The following is a 25,923-nucleotide window of genomic DNA, read 5'->3' on the forward strand; positions in this document are numbered from 1 at the left end:
TAAAAAAAAAAGTTATCTGTGACCAACAGATGCATATTTGTATTCCCAGTCATGTGAAATCCATAGATTAGGGCCAAATGTATTTATTTAAATTGACTGATTTCCTCTTATGAACTGTAACTCAGTAAAACCTTTGAAATTGTTGCATGTAGCATTTATATTTTTGTTCAGTTTAGACTGTAAATATACATTTTATTTGCTGTGAAATGTATAAATAGTGGCACAGCCACAATCTTATTTCGGGGAACCCTGAGTGACCAAACTTGGTGTTAAACACTTTGAATTGGCATTTCCAATTTTTGCGTATTTCCGGGGACTCTCGGGATAAATAAGAATTATTCCTGGCATTAAAATTTAGTACATTTTCGGGAAAATATATGAATCCCTATTTCCTCCTCCCAAGTGTGTTTTTATTATGACGATTCATCAACCCTTAGGTCTTCATAGGGTGCCTATAGGCAAGATCAGTGCTTATGGCCAACTTCTACCCAGAGCCATCCATAAAGTATGTACTGTATACTACAGCAGGGATAATACTTCACATACATACTTCAGTGTTCCTGTTAACAGGAAGCTGGGAAATTTGGGATTAGAGATTAACAGGGATATGGCATCAGTCATAGCAGGGGCGTCGCCAATTGAGGTCATGTGACAGGGTGGGGGAGGGGAGGGGCAGGGTGCTGTAAGGGTCGAGAGGGACCAATGGTGACCCTGGTTGGATGTCACCGTTGATTAGTTTTTCTCAGAGGAAAGCAGGCTTTTCCCCCTCTGTGTTATATCATTGAAATGTCAGGCTGCATGGAACTCTGTGTCAGCCTCTAAGAGCTGTTCTGCCTATGGTACTCGGCTTTAAATATGTGTTCAGAGTACACTGCCATATGCAAGAGGGACTCAACTGTCTTGGTGTATTTGCAACTCTCTCTTGATCAAAATGAAGTGTTGGCTTGTAAGTGTGTTTTTGTTTCTAACAAAACTATTTTGAAATGTGTTAACTTTTCTTTTCATGATTTGTGTTGGTTTTAATATTTGACTAACCATAAGAAATATCATTGAACCGTAAAAAATCTTAATTGAAATTAGACACAACTTGATGACATGATTTCCTTGAACTAATCCACAGTCCATTTTGATTGGCTTCTTCAAATGTCCCTTTGTCTTAGCCAGGCTTAGTGGTCATGTATTCAGTGATTTGTCTTGGACTGAATATATGAATTTGAAATCAAAGAAAGTATCTTAACAATAAATGTGTTTACACGTAGAACGTAGTGTGTGTATGAATAAAGAGCATGGATGAAGAAGACATTGTGGTGCTCATTTGAATTTCGGCATCAGACCAATTCCTACTTCATACTTAAAACATATTTTTCTGTGTGTGGGTGTCATAGAAACCATCTCCCCCCAACACTATTAGACTACAGCTCCAACTGACAGTCACACTCAATTCACTTGGTGTTTCTATGATGTTGACCTTGGATTATTGTTACCTTCTTCTCGCTCACTACTACCTTCCCTTTTTTTACGGATCTCTCCCTCTTTTCTCTCCCCATCTTTCTTATTTCTCTCTTATTCGTCTCTCTTTCTTCCCCTCTTAACCCTCCCTTTCTCACTATCACCTCACCTTCTCCTCTCGTCTTATCTCTCTCCCCTGTGTTGCACCCTCTCACCCCCCCCCTCCTCTCTCTCCCTCCCCATCCTGTCCATTCAGCAGCAGCTGGAGAGGAAGGACAGTCAGAGCAGCTCCCAGCACAGTGTGTGCAGCCATCGCAGCACCCACACAGACTCCCCCAGCCACCCCCCCTCCAACATGCCCAGTGAGGCCATGGCCCCCCCTCCGGCCGCACCCACTCAGCCGCTGCCTGGCTTGCCTCCGCTGCCCACCCAGGACCCTGGAGATGGCACCATGACCCTCCAGAAGAAGCCAGACCCCTTCAAGATCTGGGCCCAGTCCAGGAGCATGTATGAGAGCAGACGTGAGTAGACTCAAAATCAAATACTTCATTGTGGTTTATGATGACAACTGATAAAGGTAGGTTCAACAATGTTGCCAAAAAATATTAGATATAATATATATATTTTATAGATACAGATACAGGTACAAACAGGTACAAACATTGAGACATTAGTGAATGAGCCATGTATTTAATCATCCTGTCTGTTGTTTGGTGGGAAGAGAGGAACTTTTAACATTTTTCTGTTTGGAATATACTAGAGAGCGTATCAATTTCTTGAAAGTGTGTGGGTGTTGCATTGAATCCTGGAGGAGAAGCATTGTTGAGTACTTTGTAGGAACAGCTCATTGTGTGTGTGTGTGTGTGTGTGTGTGTGTGTGTGTGTGTGTGTGTGTGTGTGTGTGTGTGTGTGTGTGTGTGTGTGTGTGTGTGTGTGTGTGTGTGTGTGTGTGTGTGTGTGTGTGTGTGTGTGTGGTATGACTCAAACCTGACTCTATGACAAAAGGTGTCTCAGAGAGCATAGTCTCCTTGAAAAACAGACGTGTTTCCTGCTCTGTGGTACTATTGACATCTCCTGCAATATGAAGCACCTGCATTTCCAAACACTGTGTAGGTGTGTGTATACTGTCTTGCCACCGGAAGAAGGGGTTAAAAATGAAGGGTCACATACATCCTACCTTGCTGACGGCTCAGAATTTAAGTATGGTATATCCAATGTTGACCCAAGCTTACGTCAGGAGCTATTTCTGTGTTGCTTGTGCAGGAGTACAGGAAAACAACTGGAGGTTAGTGGATAAGATGAACCATTTGATAAAAATAATGTGAATGTTTCCATCAATAGATGTTCTCATCAGCAGAAAACAAGTCTGTTAACCAAAACGTTAATTTGATAGTGTGCTGCATACAATAGTTTTTTCTCTAAGCATCGGGAGCGATAGAATGTACACCCATTTAGAATTATAAAAGCAGAACATCTGTTAAGGCTCTCCAATTGCAATCACAGCTCAGGTCTTCTATTATTCATGTGAAGGAGGGAACCACCCAAATTATTTACTATACTCACTACAAGAGTCTCTTGAGAGAAATGGTTTGTTCTCCAAACAATGGGTCATTCATTCCCATCTCGGGGGAATACAATGAGTCCTTGAGAAAAACTGTTATTCTATATTAAAGAGTCATTTACATTGCAACATATACGTTAAGGCTGACTGGGGGACAAGCAAACAGAACTTACTGTAACTTACCCGCCCTCCTTTCGGTAAAGCTGACCACGACACCATTTTGTTGCTTCCAGCCTAGAGACAGAAACTAAAACAAGAAGTTCCGCGCTCAGGTCTGTTCAACGCTGGTCCAACCAATCTGATTCCACGCTTCAAGACTGCTTCGATCACGTGGATTGGGATATGTTCCGCATTGCGTCCAACAACAACATTGACGAATACGCTGATTCGGTGAGTGAGTTCATTAGAAAGGGCATCGGCGATGTTATACCCACAGCAAAGATTAAACATTCCCAAACCAGAAACCGTGGATTGACGGCAGCATTCGCGTGAAACTGAAAGCACAAACCACTGCTTTTAACCAGGGCAAGGTGACTGGAAACATGACCGAATACAAACAGTGTAGCTATTCCCTCCGCACGACAATCAAACAAGTTAAGCATCAGTATAGAGACAAAGTAGAGTTACAATTTAACGGCTCAGACACAAGAGGTATGTGGCAGGGTCTACAGTCAATCACGGATCGCAAAAAGAAAACCAGCCCCGTCACTGACCAGGATGTCTTGCTCCCAGGCAAACTAAATAACTTCTTTGCTCACTTTGAGGACAATACAGTGCCACTGACACGGCCCGCTACCAAAACCTGCGGACTGTCCTTCACTGTAACCGACGTGAGTAAAACATTTAAACATGTTAACCCTCGCAAGGCTGCAGGCCCAGACGGTATCCCCAGCAGCATCCTCAGAGCAGACCAGCTGGCTGGTGTGTTTACGGACATATTCAATCAATCCTTATCCCAGGCTGCTGTTCCCACATGCTTCAAGAGGGCCACCATTGTTCCTGTTCCCAAGACAGCTAAGGTAACTGAGCTAAACGACTACCGCCCTGTAGCACTCACTTCCGACATCATGAAGTGCTTTGAGAGACTTGCCAAGGACCATATAATCTCCACCCTACCTGACACCCTAGACCCACTCCAATTTGCTTACCGCCCCAATAGGTCCACAGACGACGCAATCGCAACCACACTGTACACTGCCCTAACCCATCTGGACAAGGGCAATACCTATGTGAGAATGCTGTTCATCGATTACATCTCAGTATTTAACACCATAGTACCCTCCGAGCTCATTATCAAGCTCGAGACCCTGGGTCTCGACCTCGCCCTGTGCAACTGGGTACTGGACTTCCTGACGGGCCGCCCCTGTCAGCAACATCTCCACCCCACTGATCCTCAACACTTGGGCCCCACAAGGGGGCGTTCTGAGTCCTGAGTACTCCCTGTTCACCCACGACTGCGTGGCCATGCACGCCTCCAACTCAATCATCAAGTTTGCGGACGACACGGCATGGTTACCAACAACGACGAGACGGCCTACAGGGAGGTGAGGGCCCTCGGAGTGTGGTGTCAGGAAAATAACCTCACACTCAACGTCAACAAAACAAAGGAGATGATTGTGGACTTCAGGAAACAGCAGAGGGAGCACCCCCTATCCGCATCGATGGGACAGTAGTGGAGAGGGTAGTAGGTTTTAAGTTCCTCGGCGTACACATCACGGACAAACTGAATTGGTCCACCCACACAGACAGCGTTGTGAAGAAGGCGCAGCAGCGCCTCTTCAACCTCAGGAGGTTGAAGAAATTTGGCTTGTCACCAAATCACTCACAAACTTCTACAGATGCACAATCGAGAGCATCCTGTCGGGTTGTATCACCGCCTTGAATGGCAACTGCTCCGCCCACAACCGTAAGGCTCTCCAGAGGGTAGTGAGGTCTGCACAACGCATCACCGGGGGCAAACTACCTGCCCTCCAGGACACCTACACCACCCGATGTTACAGGAAGGCCATAAAGATCATCAAGGACAACAACCACCCGAGCCACTGCCTGTTCACCCCGGTATCATCCAGCAGGCGAGGTCAGTACAGGTGCATCAAAGCAGAGAGACTGAAAAACAGCTTATATCTCAAGGCCATCAGACTGTTAAACAGCCACCACTAACATTAAGTGGCTGCTGCCAACATACTGACTCAACTCCAGCCACTTTAATAATGGAAATGGATGGAAATTGTTGTAAAAAATGTATCACTACCCACTCTAAACAATGCCACTTAATATAATGTTTACATACCCTACATGACTTATCTCATATGTATATACTGTACTCTATATCATCTACTGCATCTTGCAATCTTTATGTAATACGTGTATCACTAGCCACTTTAAACTATGCCACTTTTATTTTTACATACCCTACATTACTCATCTCATATGTATATACTGTACTCGATACCATCTACTGCATCTACATCTACTCCTATGCCGTTCTGTACCATCACTCATTCATATATCTTTATGTACATATTCTTTATCCCTTTATACTTGTGTGTATAAGGTAGTAGTTTTGGAATTGTTAGGTTAGATTACTAGTTTTTTATTACTGCATTGTCGGAACTAGAACCACAAGCATTTCACTACACTCGCATTAACACCTGCTAACCATGTGTATGTGACAAATAAAAATGGATTAGATTTGATGTAATGTTGTTTTTCTCGATTGCCATTTGCCATTTTCATAAGCGGCAGGCTGTTGCTTGTCTGATGTCACCAATAATGTATATACCCATCAGAAGAATATGCACATTACGTGTGCTTGTCCAGCTTGTGTGTTTGTGCGTTTGTGTGTGCGTGTGTGTTAATGGTAGTCTTTTGGGCTGAAGAGTGTATGCATCCAGGGCTGGGTAGGTCACTTTCTAAATGTAATCTGTCACAGTTACTAGTTACCTGTCCAAAATTGAATCAGTAGCGTAACTTTTTGGTTACCCAAAGTCAGTAACGTAATCTGATTACTTTTGAATTCTTTCCCCTTAAGAGGCATTAGAAGAAGATGAAAAGGATCCATGAATTACATTTGGTGTGTCATCATAGTGGTCTCTGGTTTATGGTCAGACTCGCTCAGGTGGAACAATCTTAAACTTGTACCTTTTTTCAATGCTGAATTGAATGTCATTGAGAAACAGAAAGGTGTTAATGTATTTTTTCCCCAAAAAACATCCTTTTTCAAAATTACAAAAGTCATCTAAAAGGTAAACTGGTTTCCCAAAAGTATCTGTAATCTGATTTTAAAAAACAACTAAATATTCTGATAACGTAACCGATTACATTACAGTTTTTTCTCCAAATCAGATTACATGATTACACTGACTATACTAATGAATATAATTTGTTATTCCCCACCATAGATGAATGTAATTCCCACCATAGAGTAATGTAATCTATTACTCCCCACCGTAGATTAATGTAATCTGTTACTCCCCACCATAGATGAATGTAATCTGTTACTCCCCACCATAGGTGAATGTAATCTCTTACTCCCCACCATAGATGAATGTAATCCCCACCATAGATGAATGTAATCTGTTACTCCCCACCGTAGATGAAAGTAATCTGTTACTCCCCACCATAGATGAATGTAAATGACTTGTGCTAGTTGCCAGCCAGCCTCAGCCTGGTCATATGTGTGTGTTAGCAGGCGCCTGCGGTGTTGCAGTTCTGGTTAATCAGTGGGTAAAGTAGAGCCAGTAGAATCTAGGTCTGCTGCTGCTGATTAAATATTAACTGGGCCCGGTGAGGGCTGATTTAAACTCAGCCTGATTGGTATATCTGTTTGATAACCCCTCAAGGAGCCGCAGCCCTCTGCTGTGGAGCTGATCCTACTATTTGAGTGGGCTGGATTATTATAATGGGTTGGAGAGTGGGAGGAGGAGAGGAACATGCAGACGCATCTCTCTTTTCATGTAGTAGATTGTGGACAGATATCAGCACTATGGTGATCTGTGGTGTTAGTGGTGCCAGGAGATGGCTAGGACGGAGACAGGACTGAGACAGAGATAGAGATGAGACCATGCTTGGGACCCTCCTGCAGAGAACATTTTGTCTGATGGTTAGAGGCTGCGTGTGTGTGTGTGTGTGTGTGTGTGTGTGTGTGTGTGTGTGTGTGTGTGTGTGTGTGTGTGTGTGTGTGTGTGTGTGTGTGTGTGTGTGTGTGTGTGTGTGTGTGCGTGCGCGTGCGCGTGCGCGTACGTGTGCGTGTGTAAGTGAGAGCTCTGATCGCTGTGCTAGGGACAGGGATCAGTGGAGGGCTAATGACTTATCCAACACAGACACACACACAGACCCAGAGCTGAGGGCTAATGGAGACTGTATGGCAGACAGAAGGCGGATCAGGAGAAATGGCCTGTGCCCTGTGTTCAGACTTGCCCTGTGGGTGAACAGACTGACACCAAATCGCCTGTGTTCTCACTAGGGCTATGGAAGTCATGACATGTTATCAGGCAGTTATTGTCATGCAAAAGCCTGCTGGTCTCACAGTAATTGACCGTTAATTAACATAGACACATTTAGCATTTCCAGGCCTCCACACAACAAGCAGTTGATGAGCCCCTTTGGAACACCTACATTTAAAAATGTCTAATAAATAAATGTAATACACACCATAATAATACATCCATTATTTATTTTAGGCAAGTCTAAAGAAACATGAGATTAAGAAAATGTATTTCCGAGGAACAGAATATGAGTTGGACTACTGTATGTGATCTGCCTATGCACTATGCCATTGGTCTTTTCATTATGGCTGACAAGCTATGCTTATAAATCCCGTGCCATTATTTTATTTTATATGATTTTATACTAAGAAGAATATAATTTAACTTAGCTGAATTAAGTATAAATATAATTCCCATCACGGAGAAAGTACGCGCATGGAATGGCTATGTTGAGTGTAAAAGGGATCATTTGAAACAGGTCCTATATGCTAGATTTAGAGTTAATTTGCAACTTCAGTTGTGAATGATACAAACCCTAAAATGTCTTAGACATCAAAACATACACTACTGGTCAAAAGTTTTAGAACAACTTGTCGTGTCTTTGGCTGTGCCGGATTAAGTGATATGACATGCTATTCTGTAAAATAATTTCTCTGTAGTTAATATCAGGTAAATAATTAACTAGAAAGTTGGGCACCACGAACAAATGTTTATAGAGCTGTTATCTTCCGAATACTCTTAAAGACCTGGTAATCTTCTACATTAAAAGCAGTCAATATTTAATCGTCACCTTGTTTAGTCTCATCTGAAAGTTGTAAATTCTTGGTTACCTTCACGAACCCTGGCTAACCAGTTGAATCAGCAACGCAAAATTGGGTTTAATTATTTATTTACTAAATACCTAACTTATCACACAGAATTACATATACACAGAATGAATCATACATTGATGGACCTGGTGAACGGAGCCGATATAGCGGCTGGTTACACAAAGAAAAGGGGGGAGTTTGAGTGAAAGAGCGGGAAGAATGAGTAACAAAGGGAGAAGCTATGCTACCATAAATACAGTATCTTATGCATTCTAAATAACCGCCCATTTGAAAAAGGAGAATGTAATAAATATTTACCCTGAGCTGCACTTCGGTAGATTGGTCGTAGATCGTAGGCCGGGTTGTCCAGCATGGGTCTCTGGTCCTCTGAAGACTGTCTAGTGGTGAACTGGAGCGTGGTAGAATGGATACTCTGTCAGTCCTCTCCTAGCCCACGTTTACACCTGCAGTTGCTAACGCAATGGCTAGGAGGTATCACTTCTTCAGTGAATAAGAGTTCAAAGTTCATACCAAGTTCATACCAAGTTGCCATACTTTTAAGCTCATGCTATATAATGGCTGGTATACTCGAAATTCATCCTTCGGCGTGTAGGTCGTCACCTTCACGTTGAGATTCGATGCTAATTTCGTTAGGTTCTTGTCATTCAACCAGAGCTCACGCTGAGGTTGGCTTAGTTCTGTAGGTGATCTTTGTCCTTTCAATGTGGGGAAAGTCATCACGTCCATGGAACAGCTTATAATCTGATCCCTTTTAACGTAGGACTGTCGCCCTAACATCCTCGGAACAGAAAGTTACATTTTCATCAAGTGCTTTATATAGGAGGGGAGAGAAGGGCGTGTTTCATAGTTTATAACCAACCTCTTCACATGTGCACTGAGTGAGCAGAGCTTTAACCTTGTGAAAACCCAATTCTCTCATTTGGAATCTAAAATTACATGTAATCTTTTCACAGTTTCATATTTAAACATTTAAATTGCACAACAATTCCATGTGAATCTGATAACTAGAATGTGTAGACTTTCCAAGATACAGTTTGTCGTCCTGTCATCAGTAATAAAGTCTCAGACGCCTGATCTGGCATCATATCCATTTAGTACCAACGCGTATTTTCAGCTGGTTTGATTACCGAAATATGGTTCCGTTCCCATCTTTTGATGTCACCATACTCTCTCTCAATGTTAACCATGGGATTTTCAATAGTCACATCAGTAGAGTAGAGAGGAAAAAGGGTAAAGGCATTTATGGGGGTCATAAACCTCCCCAATCAGGCCAACCAACTCATTCAAGGGTTGTTCTTTATTTTTACAAATTTCTACATTGTAGAATAATAGTGAAGACATATAAACTATGAAATAGCACATATGGAATCATGTAGTAACAAAAAAAGTGTTTAAAGCTGTCATCAAGGCAAGGGTGGCTTTTTGAAGAATCTCAATCATAAAATATATTTAGATGTGTTTATCACTGTTTTGGTTACGACATGATTCCATATGTGCTATGTCATAGTTTTGATGTCTTCACTATTATTCAACAATGTAGAAAATAGTAAAAATAAAGGTAAACCCTTGAATGAGGGTAGCCTAGTGGTTAGAGCGTTGGACAAGTAACCGAAAGGTTGCAAGTTCAAATCCCCGAGCTGACTGTCACGCCTTGGTCATAGTGTTTTGTGTTTCGTTATATATTTGGTCAGGCCAGGGTGTGACATGGGTTTATATGTTGTGTTTCGTATTGGGGTTTTGTAGGCATTGGGATTGCGGCTGAGTAGGGGTGTTTCTTAGGTTGGCTGCCTGAGGCAGTTCTCAATCAGAGTCAGGTGATTCTCGTTGTCTCTGATTGGGAACCATATTTAGGTAGCTGGGGTTTCACTGTGTATTTGGTGGGTGATTGTTCCTGTCTCTGTGTAGTGTTCACCAGACAGGCTGTATTAGGTTTTCACGTTCCGTTTGTTGTTTTTGTATTTATTAAGTTATTTCATGTATCGTCATTTGTTTTCATTAAAGACATGAGTAACCACCACGCTGCATTTCGGTCCGACTCTCTTTCGACAAACGAAGAACGCCGTTACACTGACAAGGTACAAATTTGTCAATCTGCCCCTGAACAGGCAGTTACTGTTCCTAGGCCGTCATTGAAAATAAGAATTTGTTCTTAACTGACTTGCCTAGTTAAATTAATAAATTCAGAAAGTATTCAAACCCCTTCACTTCACTTCATTTCCCTCATCAATCTGCACACAATACCCCATAATGACTTGGGGTAATGACATGTTTTAGATTTTTTTCAAATGTACTAAAAATTGTAAAAAATATATTTCACATTTACAGAAGTATTCAGACCCTTTACTTAGTACTTTGTTGAAGCATCTTCAGCAGCGATTACAGCCTCGAGTCTTCTTGGGTATAACACTACAAGCTTGTCACCTGTATTAGGGGAGTTTCTCCCATTCTTCTCTGCAGATCCTCTCAAGCTCTGTCAGGTTGGATGGGGAGTGGCGCTGCACAGCTACAGTGCCTTGCGAAAGTATTCGGCCCCCTTGATCTTTGCGACCTTTTGCCACATTTCAGGCTTCAAACATAAAGATATAAAACTGTATTTTTTTTGTGAAGAATCAACAACAAGTGGGACACAATCATGAAGTGGAACGACATTTATTGGATATTTCAAACATTTTTAACAAATCAAAAACTGAAAAATTGGGCGTGCAAAATTATTCAGCCCCCTTAAGTTAATACTTTGTAGCGCCACCTTTTGCTGCGATTACAGCTGTAAGTCGCTTGGGGTATGTCTATCAGTTTTGCACATCGAGAGACTGAAATTCTTTCCCATTCCTCCTTGCAAAACAGCTCGAGCTCAGTGAGGTTGGATGGAGAGCATTTGTGAACAGCAGTTTTCAGTTCTTTCCACAGATTCTCGATTGGATTCAGGTCTGGACTTTGACTTGGCCATTCTAACACCTGGATATGTTTATTTTTGAACCATTCCATTGTAGATTTTGCTTTATGTTTTGGATCATTGTCTTGTTGGAAGACAAATCTCCGTCCCAGTCTCAGGTCTTTTGCAGACTCCATCAGGTTTTCTTCCAAAATGGTCCTGTATTTGGCTCCATACCTCTTCCCATCAATTTTAACCATCTTCCCTGTCCCTGCTGAAGAAAAGCAGGCCCAAACCATGATGCTGCCACCACCATGTTTGACAGTGGGGATGGTGTGTTCAGGGTGATGCGCTGTGTTGCTTTTAAGCCAAACATAACGTTTTGCATTGTTGCCAACAAGTTCAATTTTGGTTTCATCTGACCAGAGCACCTTCTTCCACATGTTTGGTGTGTCTCCCAGGTGGCTTGTGGCAAACTTTAAATGACACTTTTATGGATATCTTTAAGAAATGGCTTTCTTCTTGCCACTCTTCCATAAAGGCCAGATTTGTGCAATATACGACTGATTGTTGTCCTATGGACAGAGTCTCCCACCTCAGCTGTAGATCTCTGCAGTTCATCCAGAGTGATCATGGGCCTCTTAGCTGCATCTCTGATCAGTCTTCTCCTTGTATGAGCTGAAAGATTAGAGGGACGGCCAGGTCTTGGTAGATTTGCAGTGGTCTGATACTCCTTCCATTTCAATATTATCACTTGCACAGTGCTCCTTGGGATGTTTAAAACTTGGGAAATCTTTTTGTATCCAAATCCGGCTTTAAACTTCTTCACGACAGTGTCTCGGACCTGCCTGGTGTGTTCCTTGTTCTTCATGATGCTCTCCGCGCTTTTAACAGACCTCTGAGACTATCACAGTGCAGGTGCATTTATATGGAGACTTGATTACACACAGGTGGATTGTATTTATCATCATTAGTCATTTAGGTCAACATTGGATCATTCAGAGATCCTCACTGAACTTCTGGAGAGAGTTTGCTGCACTGAAAGTAAAGGGGCTGAATAATTTTGCACGCCCAATTTTTCAGTTTTTGATTTGTTAAAAAAGTTTGAAATATCCAATAAATGTCGTTCCACTTCATGATTGTGTCCCACTTGTTGTTGATTCTTCACAAAAAAATACAGTTTTATATCTTTATGTTTGAAGCCTGAAATGTGGCAAAAGGTCGCAAAGTTCAAGGGGGCCGAATACTTTCGCAAGGCACTGTAATTTCAAGTCTATCCAAAGATGTTCAATCGGGTTTAAGTCCGGGCTCTGGCTGGGCCACTCAAGGACGTTCAGAGACTTGTCCCCAAGCCACTCCTGCGTTGTCTTGGCTGTGTGCTTAGAGTCGTTGTACCGCTGAAAGGTGAACCTTCACCCCAGTCTGAGGTCCTGAGTACTCTGGAGCAGGTTTTCATCAAGGATATTACATTTACATTTAAGTCATTTAGCAGATATCTCTGTACTTTGCTCCGTTCATCTTTCCCTTGACTGGTCTCCCAGTCCCTGCCACTGAAAAACATCTCCACGGTATGATGCTACCACCACCATGCTTCACCATAGGGATGGTGACATGTTTCCTCCAGATGTGACATTTGGCATTCAAGCCAAATAATTAAATCTTTCTTTCATCAGATCAGAGAATCTTGTTTCTCGTAGTCAGAGTCCTTTAGGTGCCTTTAGGCAAACTCCCAGTGGGCTGTCATGTCCCTTTTACTGAGGAGTGCCTTCAATGTGGCCGCTCTACCATAAAGGTCGGATTGGTGGAGTGCGGCAGAGATGGATAACCTTCTGGAATGTTCTCCCAACTCCACAGAGGAACTCTGGAGCTCTTGTCAGAGTGAACATCTGGTTCTTGGTCACCTCCCTGACCAAGGGCCTTCTCCCCAATTACTCAATTTGGCCTGGCGACCAGCTCCAGGTAGAGTCTTGGTGGTTCCAAACTTCTTCAATTTAAGGATGATGGAGGCCACTGTGTTCTTGTGAAACTTCAATGCTGCAGAAATGTTTTGGTACCCTTCCCCAGATCTGTGCTTCGACACAATCCTGTCTCCGAGTTCTACAGATAATTCCTTCAACCTCATGGCTTGGTTTTTGCTCTGACATGCACTGTCAACTGTGGAAACCTATATAGACAGGTGTGTGCCTTTCCAAATCATGTCCAATCAATTGAATTTAGCACAGGTGGACTCCAATCAAGTTGTGGAAACATCTCAATGATGAGCAATGGAAACAGGATGCACCTGAGCTCAGTATCGAGTCTCATAGCAAAGGGTTTGAATACTAAGGTATTTCTGTTTTTTTTTATAAATTTGCAAAAATTTCAAAAAACCTGTTTTCACTTTGTCCTTGTTGTGTGTAGATTGATGAGGATTTTAATTTATTTAATACATTTTAAAATAAGGTTGTAAAGTATAAACATTTGGAAAGAGTGAAGGGGTCTGAATACTTTCTGAATGCACTGTATGCTGCATGGTGTGACTATAGATTATTGATGATTTGAGAAAGTCGCAAAAATAGCTTGTGCTCTGTTCCTTGCCTCAGGCTGTCCTTTCTTTCGTCAAGTGATCATATTTTCACCCATCAGACTATTATCAATATAATCTAGTCTTTACTAATATGTAAAATGAGTTTCTTTTTCGAATGGCCCATTTATCAAATGTGCAGGGTCAGGGGGAAAAAGACATGTCATCTGTATGCACTGGAATAGCGAATGGAGGCTGTGTGCTTAATATGTGCAGCTGAGAAAGAAATATAAGGACACTTATTTCACTCCATGCATCAACCACTGTTTGAGGAGCATGCTCTCACTGCCCGACAGGTGATATTCTGCCCAAACGTTGTATACCATTGGGTCTCCAACCTTGTTCCTGCAGCTACCCAGTGCTTAATTTGGGAAACCAAGTGAAATATGTTCGGGAACACCGCAACAAGACATATTTCAACTAAACTGTTGACAGCCCATCTGCGTGCTCGAGAAAGGAACAAAGGAGGGAGAGGAGGAGATGGAAATGCATGGTGGTGTCGTGTCTTTGGCTATGCCGGATTAAGTGATATGGCATGCTATTCTATAAAATAATGTCTCTGTAGTTAATATTACCTGATTAAGCTAATCAGGTAAACAATTAAATAGAAAATCGGGGCACTACGAAATAAGTTTATAGAGCTGTTATCTTCCGAATAAACTCTTAAAGACCTGGTAATCTTCTACATCAATAGCAGTCATTATTTAATCGTCACCTTGTTTAGTCTCATCTGAAAGTTGTAAATTATTGGTTATCTTCACGAAAGCTGGCTAACAAGTTGAATCAGCAAAACAAAATTGGGTTTACATTTACATTTTACATTTAGGTCATTTAGCAGACGCTCTTATCCAGAGCGACTTACAAATTGGTGCATTCACCTTATGACATCCAGTGGAACAGCCACTTTACAATAGTGCATCTAAATCTTTTTAGCGGGGGGTGATAAGGATTACTTACCCTATCCTAGGTATTCCTTGAAGAGGTGGGGTTTCAGGTGTCTCCGGAAGGTGGTGATTGACTCTGCTGTCCTGGCGTCGTGAGGGAGTTTGTTCCACCATTGGGGGGCCAGAGCAGCGAACAGTTTTGACTGGGCTGAGCGGGAACTGTACTTCCTCAGTGGTAGGGAGGCGAGCAGGCCAGAGGTGGATGAACGCAGTGCCCTTGTTTGGGTGTAGGGCCTGATCAGAGCCTGGAGGTACTGAGGTGCCGTTCCCCTCACAGCTAGAACAGAGCCCTGGGGGACACCAGTGGTGAGAGCGCGTGGTGAGGAGACAGATTCTCGCCACGCCACCTGGTAGGAGCGACCTGTCAGGTAGGACGCAATCCAAGCGTGGGCCGCGCCGGAGATGCCCAACTCGGAGAGGGTGGAGAGGAGGATCTGATGGTTCACAGTATCGAAGGCAGCCGATAGGTCTAGAAGGATGAGAGCAGAGGAGAGAGAGTTAGCTTTAGCAGTGCGGAGCGCCTCCGTGATACAGAGAAGAGCAGTCTCAGTTGAATGACTAGTCTTGAAACCTGACTGATTTGGATCAAGAAGGTCATTCTGAGAGAGATAGCGGTAGAGCTGGCCAAGGACGGCACGCTCAAGAGTTTTGGAGAGAAAAGAGAGAAGGGATACTGGTCTGTAGTTGTTGACATCGGAGGGATCGAGTGTAGGTTTTTTCAGAAGGGTGCAACTCTCGCTCTCTTGAAGACGGAAGGGACGTAGCCAGCGGTCAGGGATGAGTTGATGAGCGAGGTGAGGTAAGGGAGAAGGTCTCCGGAAATGGTCTGGAGAAGAGAGGAGGGGATAGGGTCAAGCGGGCAGGTTGTTGGGCGGCCGGCCGTCACAAGACGCGAGATTTCATCTGGAGAGAGAGGGGAGAAAGAGGTCAGAGCATAGGGTAGGGCAGTGTGAGCAGAACCAGCGGTGTCGTTTGACTTAGCAAACGAGGATCGGATGTCGTCGACCTTCTTTTCAAAATGGTTGACGAAGTCATCTGCAGAGAGGGAGGAGGGGGGGGGATTCAGGAGGGAGGAGAAGGTGGCAAAGAGCTTCCTAGGGTTAGAGGCAGATGCTTGGAATTTAGAATGGTAGAAAGTGGCTTTAGCAGCAGAGACAGAGGAGGAAAATGTAGAGAGGAGGGAGTGAAAGGATGCAAGGTCCGCAGGGAGGCGAGTTTTCCTCCATTTCCGCTCGGCTGCCCGGAGCCCTGTTCTGTAATTATTTATTTACTAAATACCTAAATAATCACACAGAATTGCATATACACAGAAAGAATCATACATTGATTTCAAATTATGTCATAAAGGAAAACGTCCCCAGCGGACAGAACAGATATGATGGCTGGTTACACAAAGAGAGTGGGTTGGATTTAAATGAAGGAGCGGGAAGACTGAGGAACAAAGGGAGAAGCTATGTCTCTATCGGTCCGTAGGCAGCTATGCTGTAAATACAATATCTTATGCATTCTAAATCACCGCCTGTTTGAAAAAGGAAAATGCAATAAATATTTACTCTGAGCTGCGCTTCGGTAGGTTAGTTGTAGATGCTGGCCGTGTTGCCCAACAGAGATCTTCCTTGTCCTCTGTCTCTGGTGGTAAACTGGATACTTGGTAGTATCGTGTTGTTTGTTAGGGCAGATACTTTATCCGTCCTTTCCTAGCCCACGTTTACAGCTGCTGTTGCTAACTCAATGACTAGGACATCTCACTTCTTTAGTGAATAAGAGTTCATGCCATTCGCAACCAAAGCTTACGCTGAGGTTGGCTTAGTTCTGTTGTTGACATGTTAGTCTTTTTAACGTATGGACCGTCGTCCTATCGTCCTCGGAACAGAAAGGTACATTTTCGTCAAGGGCTTTATACAGGTGGGGAGAGAAGGGCGTGTTTCATAGTTTATAACTAATGTCTCTTACTGAGTGAGCAGAGCTTTAACCTTATGAAAACCCAATTCTTTCATTTGGAAGCTAAAATTACATTTAATCTTTTCACCAATAGTTTAATATTTAAACATTTAAATTGCACAATAATTCCATGTGAATCTCATAACTATAATGTGTAGACTTTCCAAGATACAGTTTATATCATCCTATCATTAGTAAGAATGTCTCAGATGCCAACTGATCTGGCATCATATTCAGTAAGTACCAACGCATATTTTCAACTGGTTGGATTACCGAAATATGGTTCCTTTCCCCCCACCTTTTGATGTTCCCAGACTCTATATGTTTAACAAAGGCTTTTCAAGAGTCCTTCTCTAGAGTCAAGAGAGAGGAAAGGGAGAAAGGTATTTATGAGGGTCATAATCTTCCCCCAGTAAGGCCAATGTCATGACAGTGGTGAGATATTCTGTATAGCTAAAGGTAATGTGTCACCCAATTAATTATGAAAATATAAAATGACCTATTACTAGGCTATTCTAAATCAAATACAAATTATGTAATTGTAGGCTAGCTGTAAGCCACCCAATCAATTAAACAACACCATCGCCTAGATACATTCTCTCCCACTCATGGATCTGCATTTTGGAGTGTAGCATAAGGTAACCAGTCCATCCAGTATGCATAATAATACAGTCCACACTCAAAGGCTAAAATCAGTTTTGTTTTATTTATTTTCTGCCAAGTGTAATGTGCGGTAGGACATGTATTGTGTAATGGAAAAATCACAATTTTAATTCAGTTATATTGGCTTGGGCTCATAAGCCTATGCATAAGCTCTAATATGTGTACGGGTTATTTGAATTAATCGTCACCTTAGAAAGCGCTGTCCAATTCGTTGTATTAGGCTTTGAAACAAAATACACAAGCATGTTTTATACGGTTTCAACCTGCTGTTGAACCTCGTTCTTCAAATTGATCATCACAGTGAGTTGAATTTAAAAGTATGATAGACCTACTGTTTTGATGATAAATGTTTGATGTAATTTTTGATTGCTTTGCATTGTTGTCAGAGTGGTTAGAGGGACCATAGGTCCCTGAGTACCGGGTCGTTAGGACCTGATGGAGGAACAATAGAGCCCTGAGTACCAGGCCATTAGGACCTGATGGTAATTTCACAACGGTCACATGGAATTTTACTGCGGTCGTGACTCATGACTGCCGGTGTGGCTATAATATGTTCACGGCAACAGCTGTAGTCCTCACACAGCCTGCCACACCCGCAGAGGGCTTACAAACGTGCGTGTGTGTGTGTGGCGTGAATTTGTGTGTTCCAAAGCGAGAGACGGGGAAAGAGAAAAAGAGGTAGAGAGAGTATAAGTGTTCATTAAAACAGGTCACATTCACATAGAAAGCAAGTGCATCCGGGCATTTATTCTTCCTGTCCTGTGGGATCCAACCTTACACCTGAGAGAAGGAACCTAATATGCCCAATGATGCAGAGAGGAGAGTGTGTTCATACCAGATTGTTTAATAACAAGATCTTACCTAACTGAATGTGTATTGATTAATGCAACAGTCATGGCGTAGAATTACATTTCTGGGTGTCAGGTCTGCTCCCTGTTTCACCTCCACTGAGCTTTTGTTGTTGTGTGTTTCAGAGCCAGATTGCCAGGAGCAGGAGATTTTCCTGTGGCGGAAGGATACAGGATTTGGGTTCCGCATCCTTGGAGGAAATGAGCCTGGGGAGCCGGTGAGTATCTCTCCACCATTCCTCCACCATGTCCCTTCTCTGTCACTGTTTAGTTTAGATGTGCCAAGGAAAGGGGACATTTTCATATTGAATCACTCCCCTTGCGACACACCATTCACTTATACACGACTGATGATTAAACATTCCCCATGCCTGGTAATTACATCCCGTGTTAAACACTAAACAGAGTTATGAATGCATGTTAATGAATGCGTGTTAAAAGGGCAGCTATAGTACTGAACCCTCAATGGTCCATTACAGCTTCATCACGGTATGTTTCCTGTCAGAGTCCCTGCCTTAGGGCTTTCTTTGTTAAGTATCAAACACACAAACAACACTCATTCTCTGTCAGATCACACTCACACTGTGATGCTCAACCAACTGCCAAGAACTGGCAGCCTCTTAGTCTTCTTTCTCTTTTCCATCTGCATCACTTGTTCTTCCCCCAGTCTCTACCTATAATAGGGAGCAGTAGAAATGTACAGTCTGCTGTCTGTCTGACTGTGATAGATGACTGGTGCTGTCTGTTAGATGAGGTAGGTCTGCATGCTGGTCTCAGGAGGTTCATTTAGAGAGCTTATTAGGGAAAGTAAGGGCCTTACCCAGAAGCCTTTGGTTCTGTGCAATGTGTTTCTAAGGGACATGGAGAGAGAGAAAGAAAAGTAGAGAAAGGCAGCGAAAGAGAGAGAAAGAAAAAATAATGAAGAGAAAGAGCGAGAGATGAGTGACAAATAGAGATGCTGTAGGCAGCAAGCCTACCACAGAGGAATTAGCAGTTGTTATTTTTGCCAAGGATGCTCTGCGGTACACCCTGTACTACATTTCCTACAGACACACACACTCACCTCCGCCACACAGTAAGACCAGCCCTATCCATTCTACAGCCTCAAAATACTACAATGCGCTCTAGGCTTAGCTTCAGTTATGACTAACATGGAACCTGTCATGGAACATAAAAAAGGGTTTTATTTAACTGTGCTGTATTGAACATGAACTGCAAGTGAATTACAGGGCTAATGGATTTGTAATACGCTTTGTAGATCTACATTGGACACATAGTGAAGTATGGTGCAGCAGATGAGGACGGACGCCTGCGTTCTGGTGACGAGCTCATCTGTGTGGACGGCACGGCGGTGGTGGGGAAGTCCCACCAGCTGGTGGTGCAGCTGATGCAGCAGGCCGCCAAGCAGGGCCACGTCAACCTCACCGTCCGACGCAAGAGCTCTGGATACGGAGGTGAGGACAGGTCACAGAGACTACACAGGCATATGCACACTCACACACCCACACACTCACTACCCACACAAGCCTGGGTTCTGGCTGAGACCTAGTGCTTAGTGGCTCATTTAACTATTACTAGCCCATGCCAAATGTTTGAATGTTGTTTGTATATTTGCTGAACACCTTTTTTGTATTTGCCTGTCCTCCTTCATCCCCCCTCCTTCCCCCATCTCTTCCACAGTTTCGAAAGGGGAGGGTGACGTGCCCCCGTCCCCTGCCTCGTCCCACCACAGCAGCACCCAGGCCCCCTCCCTGACGGAGGGCAAGCGGACCCCCCAGGGCAGCCAGAACTCCCTCAACACGGTCAGCTCTGGCAGTGGCTCCACCAGTGGCATCGGCAGTGGGGGAGGAGGTGGCTCCGGCAGTGCTGTGGTCACCGCAGCCCTGCAGCCCTATGACGTGGAGATCCAACGTGGAGAGAATGAGGGTTTCGGATTCGTCATTGTGTCATCTGTCTCTAGGCCTGATGCTGGGACTACGTTCGGTGAGTGGGGTAGGCAATTCTACGCTGGGCTGGGTTATGTTATGGTGAGCTGGGTTTTGCTACTACCAGAGTGGGCTATGATGGGTAAAGTTGCGATTTTCTGTTCTCAGGTCTGAGAACCAGTTTTAATTTGTTATGGGATGAACTGTGTTAAAATGGGTAATAATCTGGTAAAATATCCTGTAATCTGAGCAAATCCTGATTGTTCTGCTTGATTTTACTGTGGTTATTAATCTACAGTATTAACAATCTTTTCTGAAAACCAACCCTTTAAGGCTTAACTTACGCATGAAAAGCATATATTAATAAACATCCTCTTGAAAAGATCTGAGGTGATTGAGTCGTAGCTAAGCCTAATGACTACAGAACACTCCCCCTGATGTTATTTAGACAGCCCATTTCCTTGTGTTATCAAAAGTCCCTCTCAAAGTTTACAAAGTGAGACAGGGAAATAGTGATGCCCCAGTGCGTGAAACAATCTGAGTCTGCCAAGCAACACACTAGTAAACACACGAACCTTAAAGTGCATCAACACCGCCCGCCACTCAGCAAAACGAATGATGTCATTTCTTGGGGGTGGAATTACAATATTTTGACAGTCACTCCTCATTGTATCCTCATTCCCACCTTCTTTATAAATGGCAGGGGAGTAATTTCTGATGGGAGTGGACTTAATGGTACAGCTCGAGGTCACAAACTCCATGACCATGAGTTTAGGGAAACAGAAATCTCTTTATGTGCCCAGGTGCATTCACTGCCGGTGATAACTGGCAGGCTGATGCTTTATCAAAAACACTATCAACACCGATTCAGAGGCAGACTTAATACATGGCCGGTTCTGGCTGATTCACTCAGCATGTCATTTAAGTTCCACTGAGCACATTCTATAGCTGTCTGTACTGTTTATGTATGAAGGCAAAATTGTGAAATTGTCGCCCTTTAAGTTCACTCCGCCGTCAAAGAGGGATTTTAAGACAATGTGAGTAAGACCTGTAAGCAGGTTAACATTCACAGGGCTGCAGGGCCAGGCGGATTACCAGGACGTGTACTCAGAGCATCCGTTGACCAACTGGCAAGTGTCTTCACTGACATTTTCAACCTCTCCCTGACCTAGTCTAATAGCATGCCTCAAGTAGACTACCATAGTCCCTGTGCCCAAGAACGCCAAGTTAACCTGCCTAAATGACTTCGGGTCCGTAGCACTCACATCTGTAGCCATGAAATGCTTTGAAAGGCTGGTCATGGCTCACATCCCATAAATCCTGGACCCACTCCATACTGCCCCAACAGATCCACAGATGATGCAATCCATATTGCATTTCACACTGCCCTTGCCCACCTGGACAAAATCAACACCTGTGTGAGAATGCTATTCATTGACTACAGCTCAGTGTTCAACACCATGGTGCCCTCAAAGCTCATCATTTATCTAAAGACCCTGGGACTTAACACCTCCCTCTGGATCCTGGGGCAACAACACATCCGCCACGCTGACAACAACACTGGGGGCTGTCAGGGGTGTGTCTACATGATTCCACTATGTGTTATTTCATAGTTTTGATGTATTATTTTCGACATTGTAGAATAGTAGTGAATACAAATATAGAAAAACCTTTGAATGAGTAGTTGTCCAAACTTTTGACTGGTACTGTATATATTACTTCAATTCAAAATTAATGTTTTGTTAGCTACTGTGCAGTGCAATGGACCCAGTTCCATTGATCCTCTGAGCTATAGTTGAAGCCACATAAAATAGAAGGTAGAAGTAGAGGTTGTTTACGTATCATTTATACAAGCAGATATCCCACTGACACTTGATGTCTTTCTTTATGAGCGACCTGAATGTGCTCATCTGCACTGTCTGCAGCTGGATCCTCAGTGACACTTCTGTCTCAACTGTCTCTGGTTGTGTCTCAAATTATACCATATATTCTCCATGTAGCGCACTACTTCTGGCCAGACCCCTATATTCTCCATGCAGTGCACTACTTCTTGCCAGACCTCTATGTTCCCCATGTAGTGTACTGCTTCTGACCAGACAGGAGCCCTATGTGGGTATCATTTGAGAGTTTCTTCCCGTCTCATTGTGGGGATGGGATGAATTAATGTGCTGATGGAGATGCTTCTCTACCAGATCTCCCCGACCGCCAGTGGAGGTCCAACATAGAGAGAGACATGAGAGTAAATATTGATATTATTAATATTAAATAGTGCACCTCCATCCATTTGTGATCAATCTATGGATTCTTCTTTTGCCTGAGAGGGCCATAGATGTTTGGGTATTGTGACGGACAAAGAGCTTTGCACTGGCTGTATCCCTCTCCCATACATCATACTATGCAAACCCCTTTTCTCCCTCCAGCCCATCCCACCATTGTGAGCTGCTATGCGCTGGTGTTGTGATCAGCAGAATGGGTATTAAATCCTGGGTTTTTGTCACACCCAGTAATGTCCCATATCTCATTATTTGGATAGAGTGGCAGGACACAAGGGCAGTTTTTAATCAAGAAGAAGGGAGGGGAGCTTGACGCACAAGGTGATGTGATAAATATGGATGTGGGAGAGAAAGCTCCCTAGAGTCTGTTCAGAGCTGCTCTGTAAACAAGATGTGCTACATTGAACGCTGTCACTCAGCGTGTATTGCTTTGCTTGTGTAGCACGCAGTATGCAAACAGTCCCATGCAATGCTAGCATGTCTCTATCTGTAGCCTCTCTGATAAAGTGTGCATTCTCTCTTGACATAGGTGAGAAGCCTGAGATTTCACTCTTTAGCAATACATCTCGTTCTCTGAGCCGTTCCAAGGGTCAGAAACCAAATGACACGTCCAGCATCTATCACTCCGCTGTGGCAAAGGCTGCATCCTCCCCAGTGGTCCCTGGTGCTGAGGGGAAGGGGAAGACAGTTGTAAGGCCATGTCAAGGTCATTGATAGCCTGCTGAGCAGGGGCCACAAAGGGCCCTGACCAGTTCCAGGTGATCTAAGTCCCAATGATTAATGCATCAGGGGAGCAGAGGATAACAGCAGAGACAAAAACAGAGCCCATGAATTCCTTAATGACCACACAATATACGTCTGTCCACCACTAGGGATGTAAGCTGTGATCCGGATGCATACTCCATGATTGCACCAAGTTTCCAGTGCCACGGTTGGCTGGTTCTTGGGTGGTCCTCTCTGGGTGAATGGCCTATGGTGATTTGGATGATTTAAAAACCTCTTTGGGCTAGACGTGCCGCTAGCGACCCACCTTGATAACATCCGGCGAAATTGCAGAGCGCGAAATTCAAAATACAAAAATCATAATATTAAACATTCATGAAAATACAAGTGTCATACATAATTTAAAAGCTTAACTTCATGTTAATTCAGCCGTTTGGTCAGATTTTAAAAAGGCTTTACGGCAAAGGCATACCATGCGATTATCTGAGGACAGCGCCCTGCGTATAAAAGCATTAAAAACATTTTCCAAACTAGCAGAGGCATTACAAAGTCGAACAACATTTCTAATCAATCCTCAGGTACCCTAATATGTAAATAAACAATCCAATTTAAGACGGAGAGTAGTGTGTTCAATACCGGAGATAAATAACGAAGTGCACGCCTTCATCCACGCGCACCACAACACTACAGTCAAAATGAGAGCCACCTTGAAAAACTACAAATTCGAGCTCATTTTTCAAAGAACAAGCCTGAAACCCTTTCTAAAGACTGTTGACATCTAGTGGAAGCAATAGGAACTGCAATCTGCGAGGATTTCCTTTGATTTTCCCATAGACAGGCATTTCAATGGGTGGTCACAACAACAACAAAAAATTCTGGATGGATTCTCCATGGGTTTTCGCCTGCCATATCAGTTCTGTTATACTCACATACATTCAAACTTCAGGGTGTTTTCTATCCTATGCTACCAACTACATGCATATCCTAGCTTCTGGGCCTGAGTAACAGGCAGTTTACTTTGGGCACGCCAGTCATCCGAATTTCCGAAATACTGCCCCCTAGCCCTAAGAAGTTTTTAACTATTTGCCTTCTTTTCTCTCTCTTTTTCCTTCTCTTTCTTTTCTCATAATCAAATTGCATAATCAATAACCAAATCACACAAACACAAACACTACACATTAACATCAAAGCTGGAAATGCATGTGTGGCCATGCCCCACAAAATAGGGCGCATCATCGAGGGGAGCCCAGCGGACCGCTGTGGGAAGCTGAAGGTGGGCGACCGCATCTTGTCTGTCAACGGCTGCTCCATTACCAACAAGTCCCACTCGGACATCGTCAACCTGATCAAGGAGGCCGGGAACACAGTCTCTCTGAGGATCATTCCTGGCGATGGTAAGACTTTGAGGCTTTCTGTTTTATAATGCAGTAGGGAGGTGACTTATTCATAGTTCTAGTGGGAGTCAATGGGCATCACCACTCTGCGCTGGCAGAAGCACTTTCTATCAACCTGGGGAGCTATCTAGCGCTATGAGAGGCCATGCTCTTTGGCCTGGCTTCAAACTGGGAGAGGGTTGGGACTGTGAATGAGTAGGGAGGTGATGCCACTAGATATGTATCTCTAGTCAGTTTTACCTTTCCCCCCTTTTATGGTTAAGGTTAGAATTTGGGGAGGGCAAGCTGATAAGTATGTGTGTGTTGATTGTACAGTGTATGATAGGCAGACTGATAATGTCATTTGGATGTACTGCGGTCTCCGAGTTTGGTAATAGCTGCCATTTTGAAAAGAAGAGATTATCAACTCAGTGAAATGTGTTTTCTGTGTAATCACTGTTTCCTGTCAGTGTTAATCTCCTCAGTCTGGATGGAACAAGGTGGCAGGAAATGCATACGTAATACTGGTTTTGGCAGGAACAGGCTGTGACAGGAAATTGGCTCTATCCCCATGAGTAGGAATGTGTTGAGTTGTGCCATGTCCCAGAACAACAATACAGCCAGCACCTAGAATGGCCTGTCATTGGCTGAGAGACTTGTGGACCAATGAGATTTGCTGCTCTGCCTCTAAAGGGCTCTCCAGAAAAGCTGGTGAAATGTAACTTCATTAAGATGGGAGGAGAGCCAGGCGCACACACATACAAAGGAGGAGAAAATGCAAAACCAGTCATTAAATAAAGCATGGCAGTTTGTTTTAAGGAACACAATGATAGCATCTATTTATAGCCAACTGTTTTCTCTCATGGTAGAACAACTCCAGATAGAACCCATGCAGCCACAACCTTCCCCAACTAGGCTGTGTAATTTTGTGTGGAGATATTTGTTGTTGAACCGTTCAGGTTGTGTCCCCCAGACAGCTTTGTGATCATGGGGGAAGGCTGTCAGGGTAGCAAGGGAGAGAGGGATGAATGAGTCAGGCTGGTGGTCTTGCTAACTTCAGGCAGAACCCCATTCCATCTATAAGTAACCAATGTCTATGATGACTAATGTGGACTGCCGTGTTGTGACTTGTGGTGCAGCAAGAAAAGAAGGACAATTACCCCTGGAATTTAAAGAAAAACAGAACGATGGAAGCAGAGAGATTTGTTTTGATTTGATGTTCCTGTGTAGAGTGGAACTGGTGTTGTCTGTGTCGGTGAGCAAAATTGTAGATGACAACATTGTAGGCAATTACCATCAGGTTGAACAGAGCAGCCTTGAGGTAAGACAGTGTTTTCTGGAGAGCAAAACTCTTGTATGGAAATGTGTTGTCAAAGAGAGCAATCCTGACCAAGAAAACACATTGTTTAGCAGAATAGCGATTTTAGAGCATCTAACAGCAGACACATTTGTTTTTTCTCTAAGATAGAAG

The 25,923-nt window shown here is 43.5% G+C and overlaps 1 protein-coding gene across 6 annotated transcripts in view; it reads left to right on the forward strand.

Annotated features, from left to right (window-relative positions):
• The window catches only part of LOC118361435 (membrane-associated guanylate kinase, WW and PDZ domain-containing protein 1-like), a 125,687-nt gene that overhangs the window by 90,626 nt on the left and 9,138 nt on the right, over positions 1–25,923 (forward strand). For 5 of the 6 annotated variants that reach the window (XM_052517162.1, XM_052517158.1, XM_035741372.2 and 2 more), the window contains exons 13-17: positions 1,706–1,970; positions 18,285–18,376; positions 19,417–19,612; positions 19,839–20,141; positions 24,270–24,473. In XM_052517162.1, coding sequence (XP_052373122.1) covers positions 1,706–1,970; positions 18,285–18,376; positions 19,417–19,612; positions 19,839–20,141; positions 24,270–24,473 — 1,060 coding nt within the window. The remainder of the gene's footprint in view (positions 1–1,705; positions 1,971–18,284; positions 18,377–19,416; positions 19,613–19,838; positions 20,142–24,269; positions 24,474–25,923) is intronic. The other variant, XM_052517159.1, reaches the window with a different exon arrangement.

The sequence above is a fragment of the Oncorhynchus keta genome, unplaced genomic scaffold, assembly GCF_023373465.1.
Source record: "Oncorhynchus keta strain PuntledgeMale-10-30-2019 unplaced genomic scaffold, Oket_V2 Un_scaffold_584_pilon_pilon, whole genome shotgun sequence".
NCBI lineage: Eukaryota > Metazoa > Chordata > Actinopteri > Salmoniformes > Salmonidae > Oncorhynchus > Oncorhynchus keta.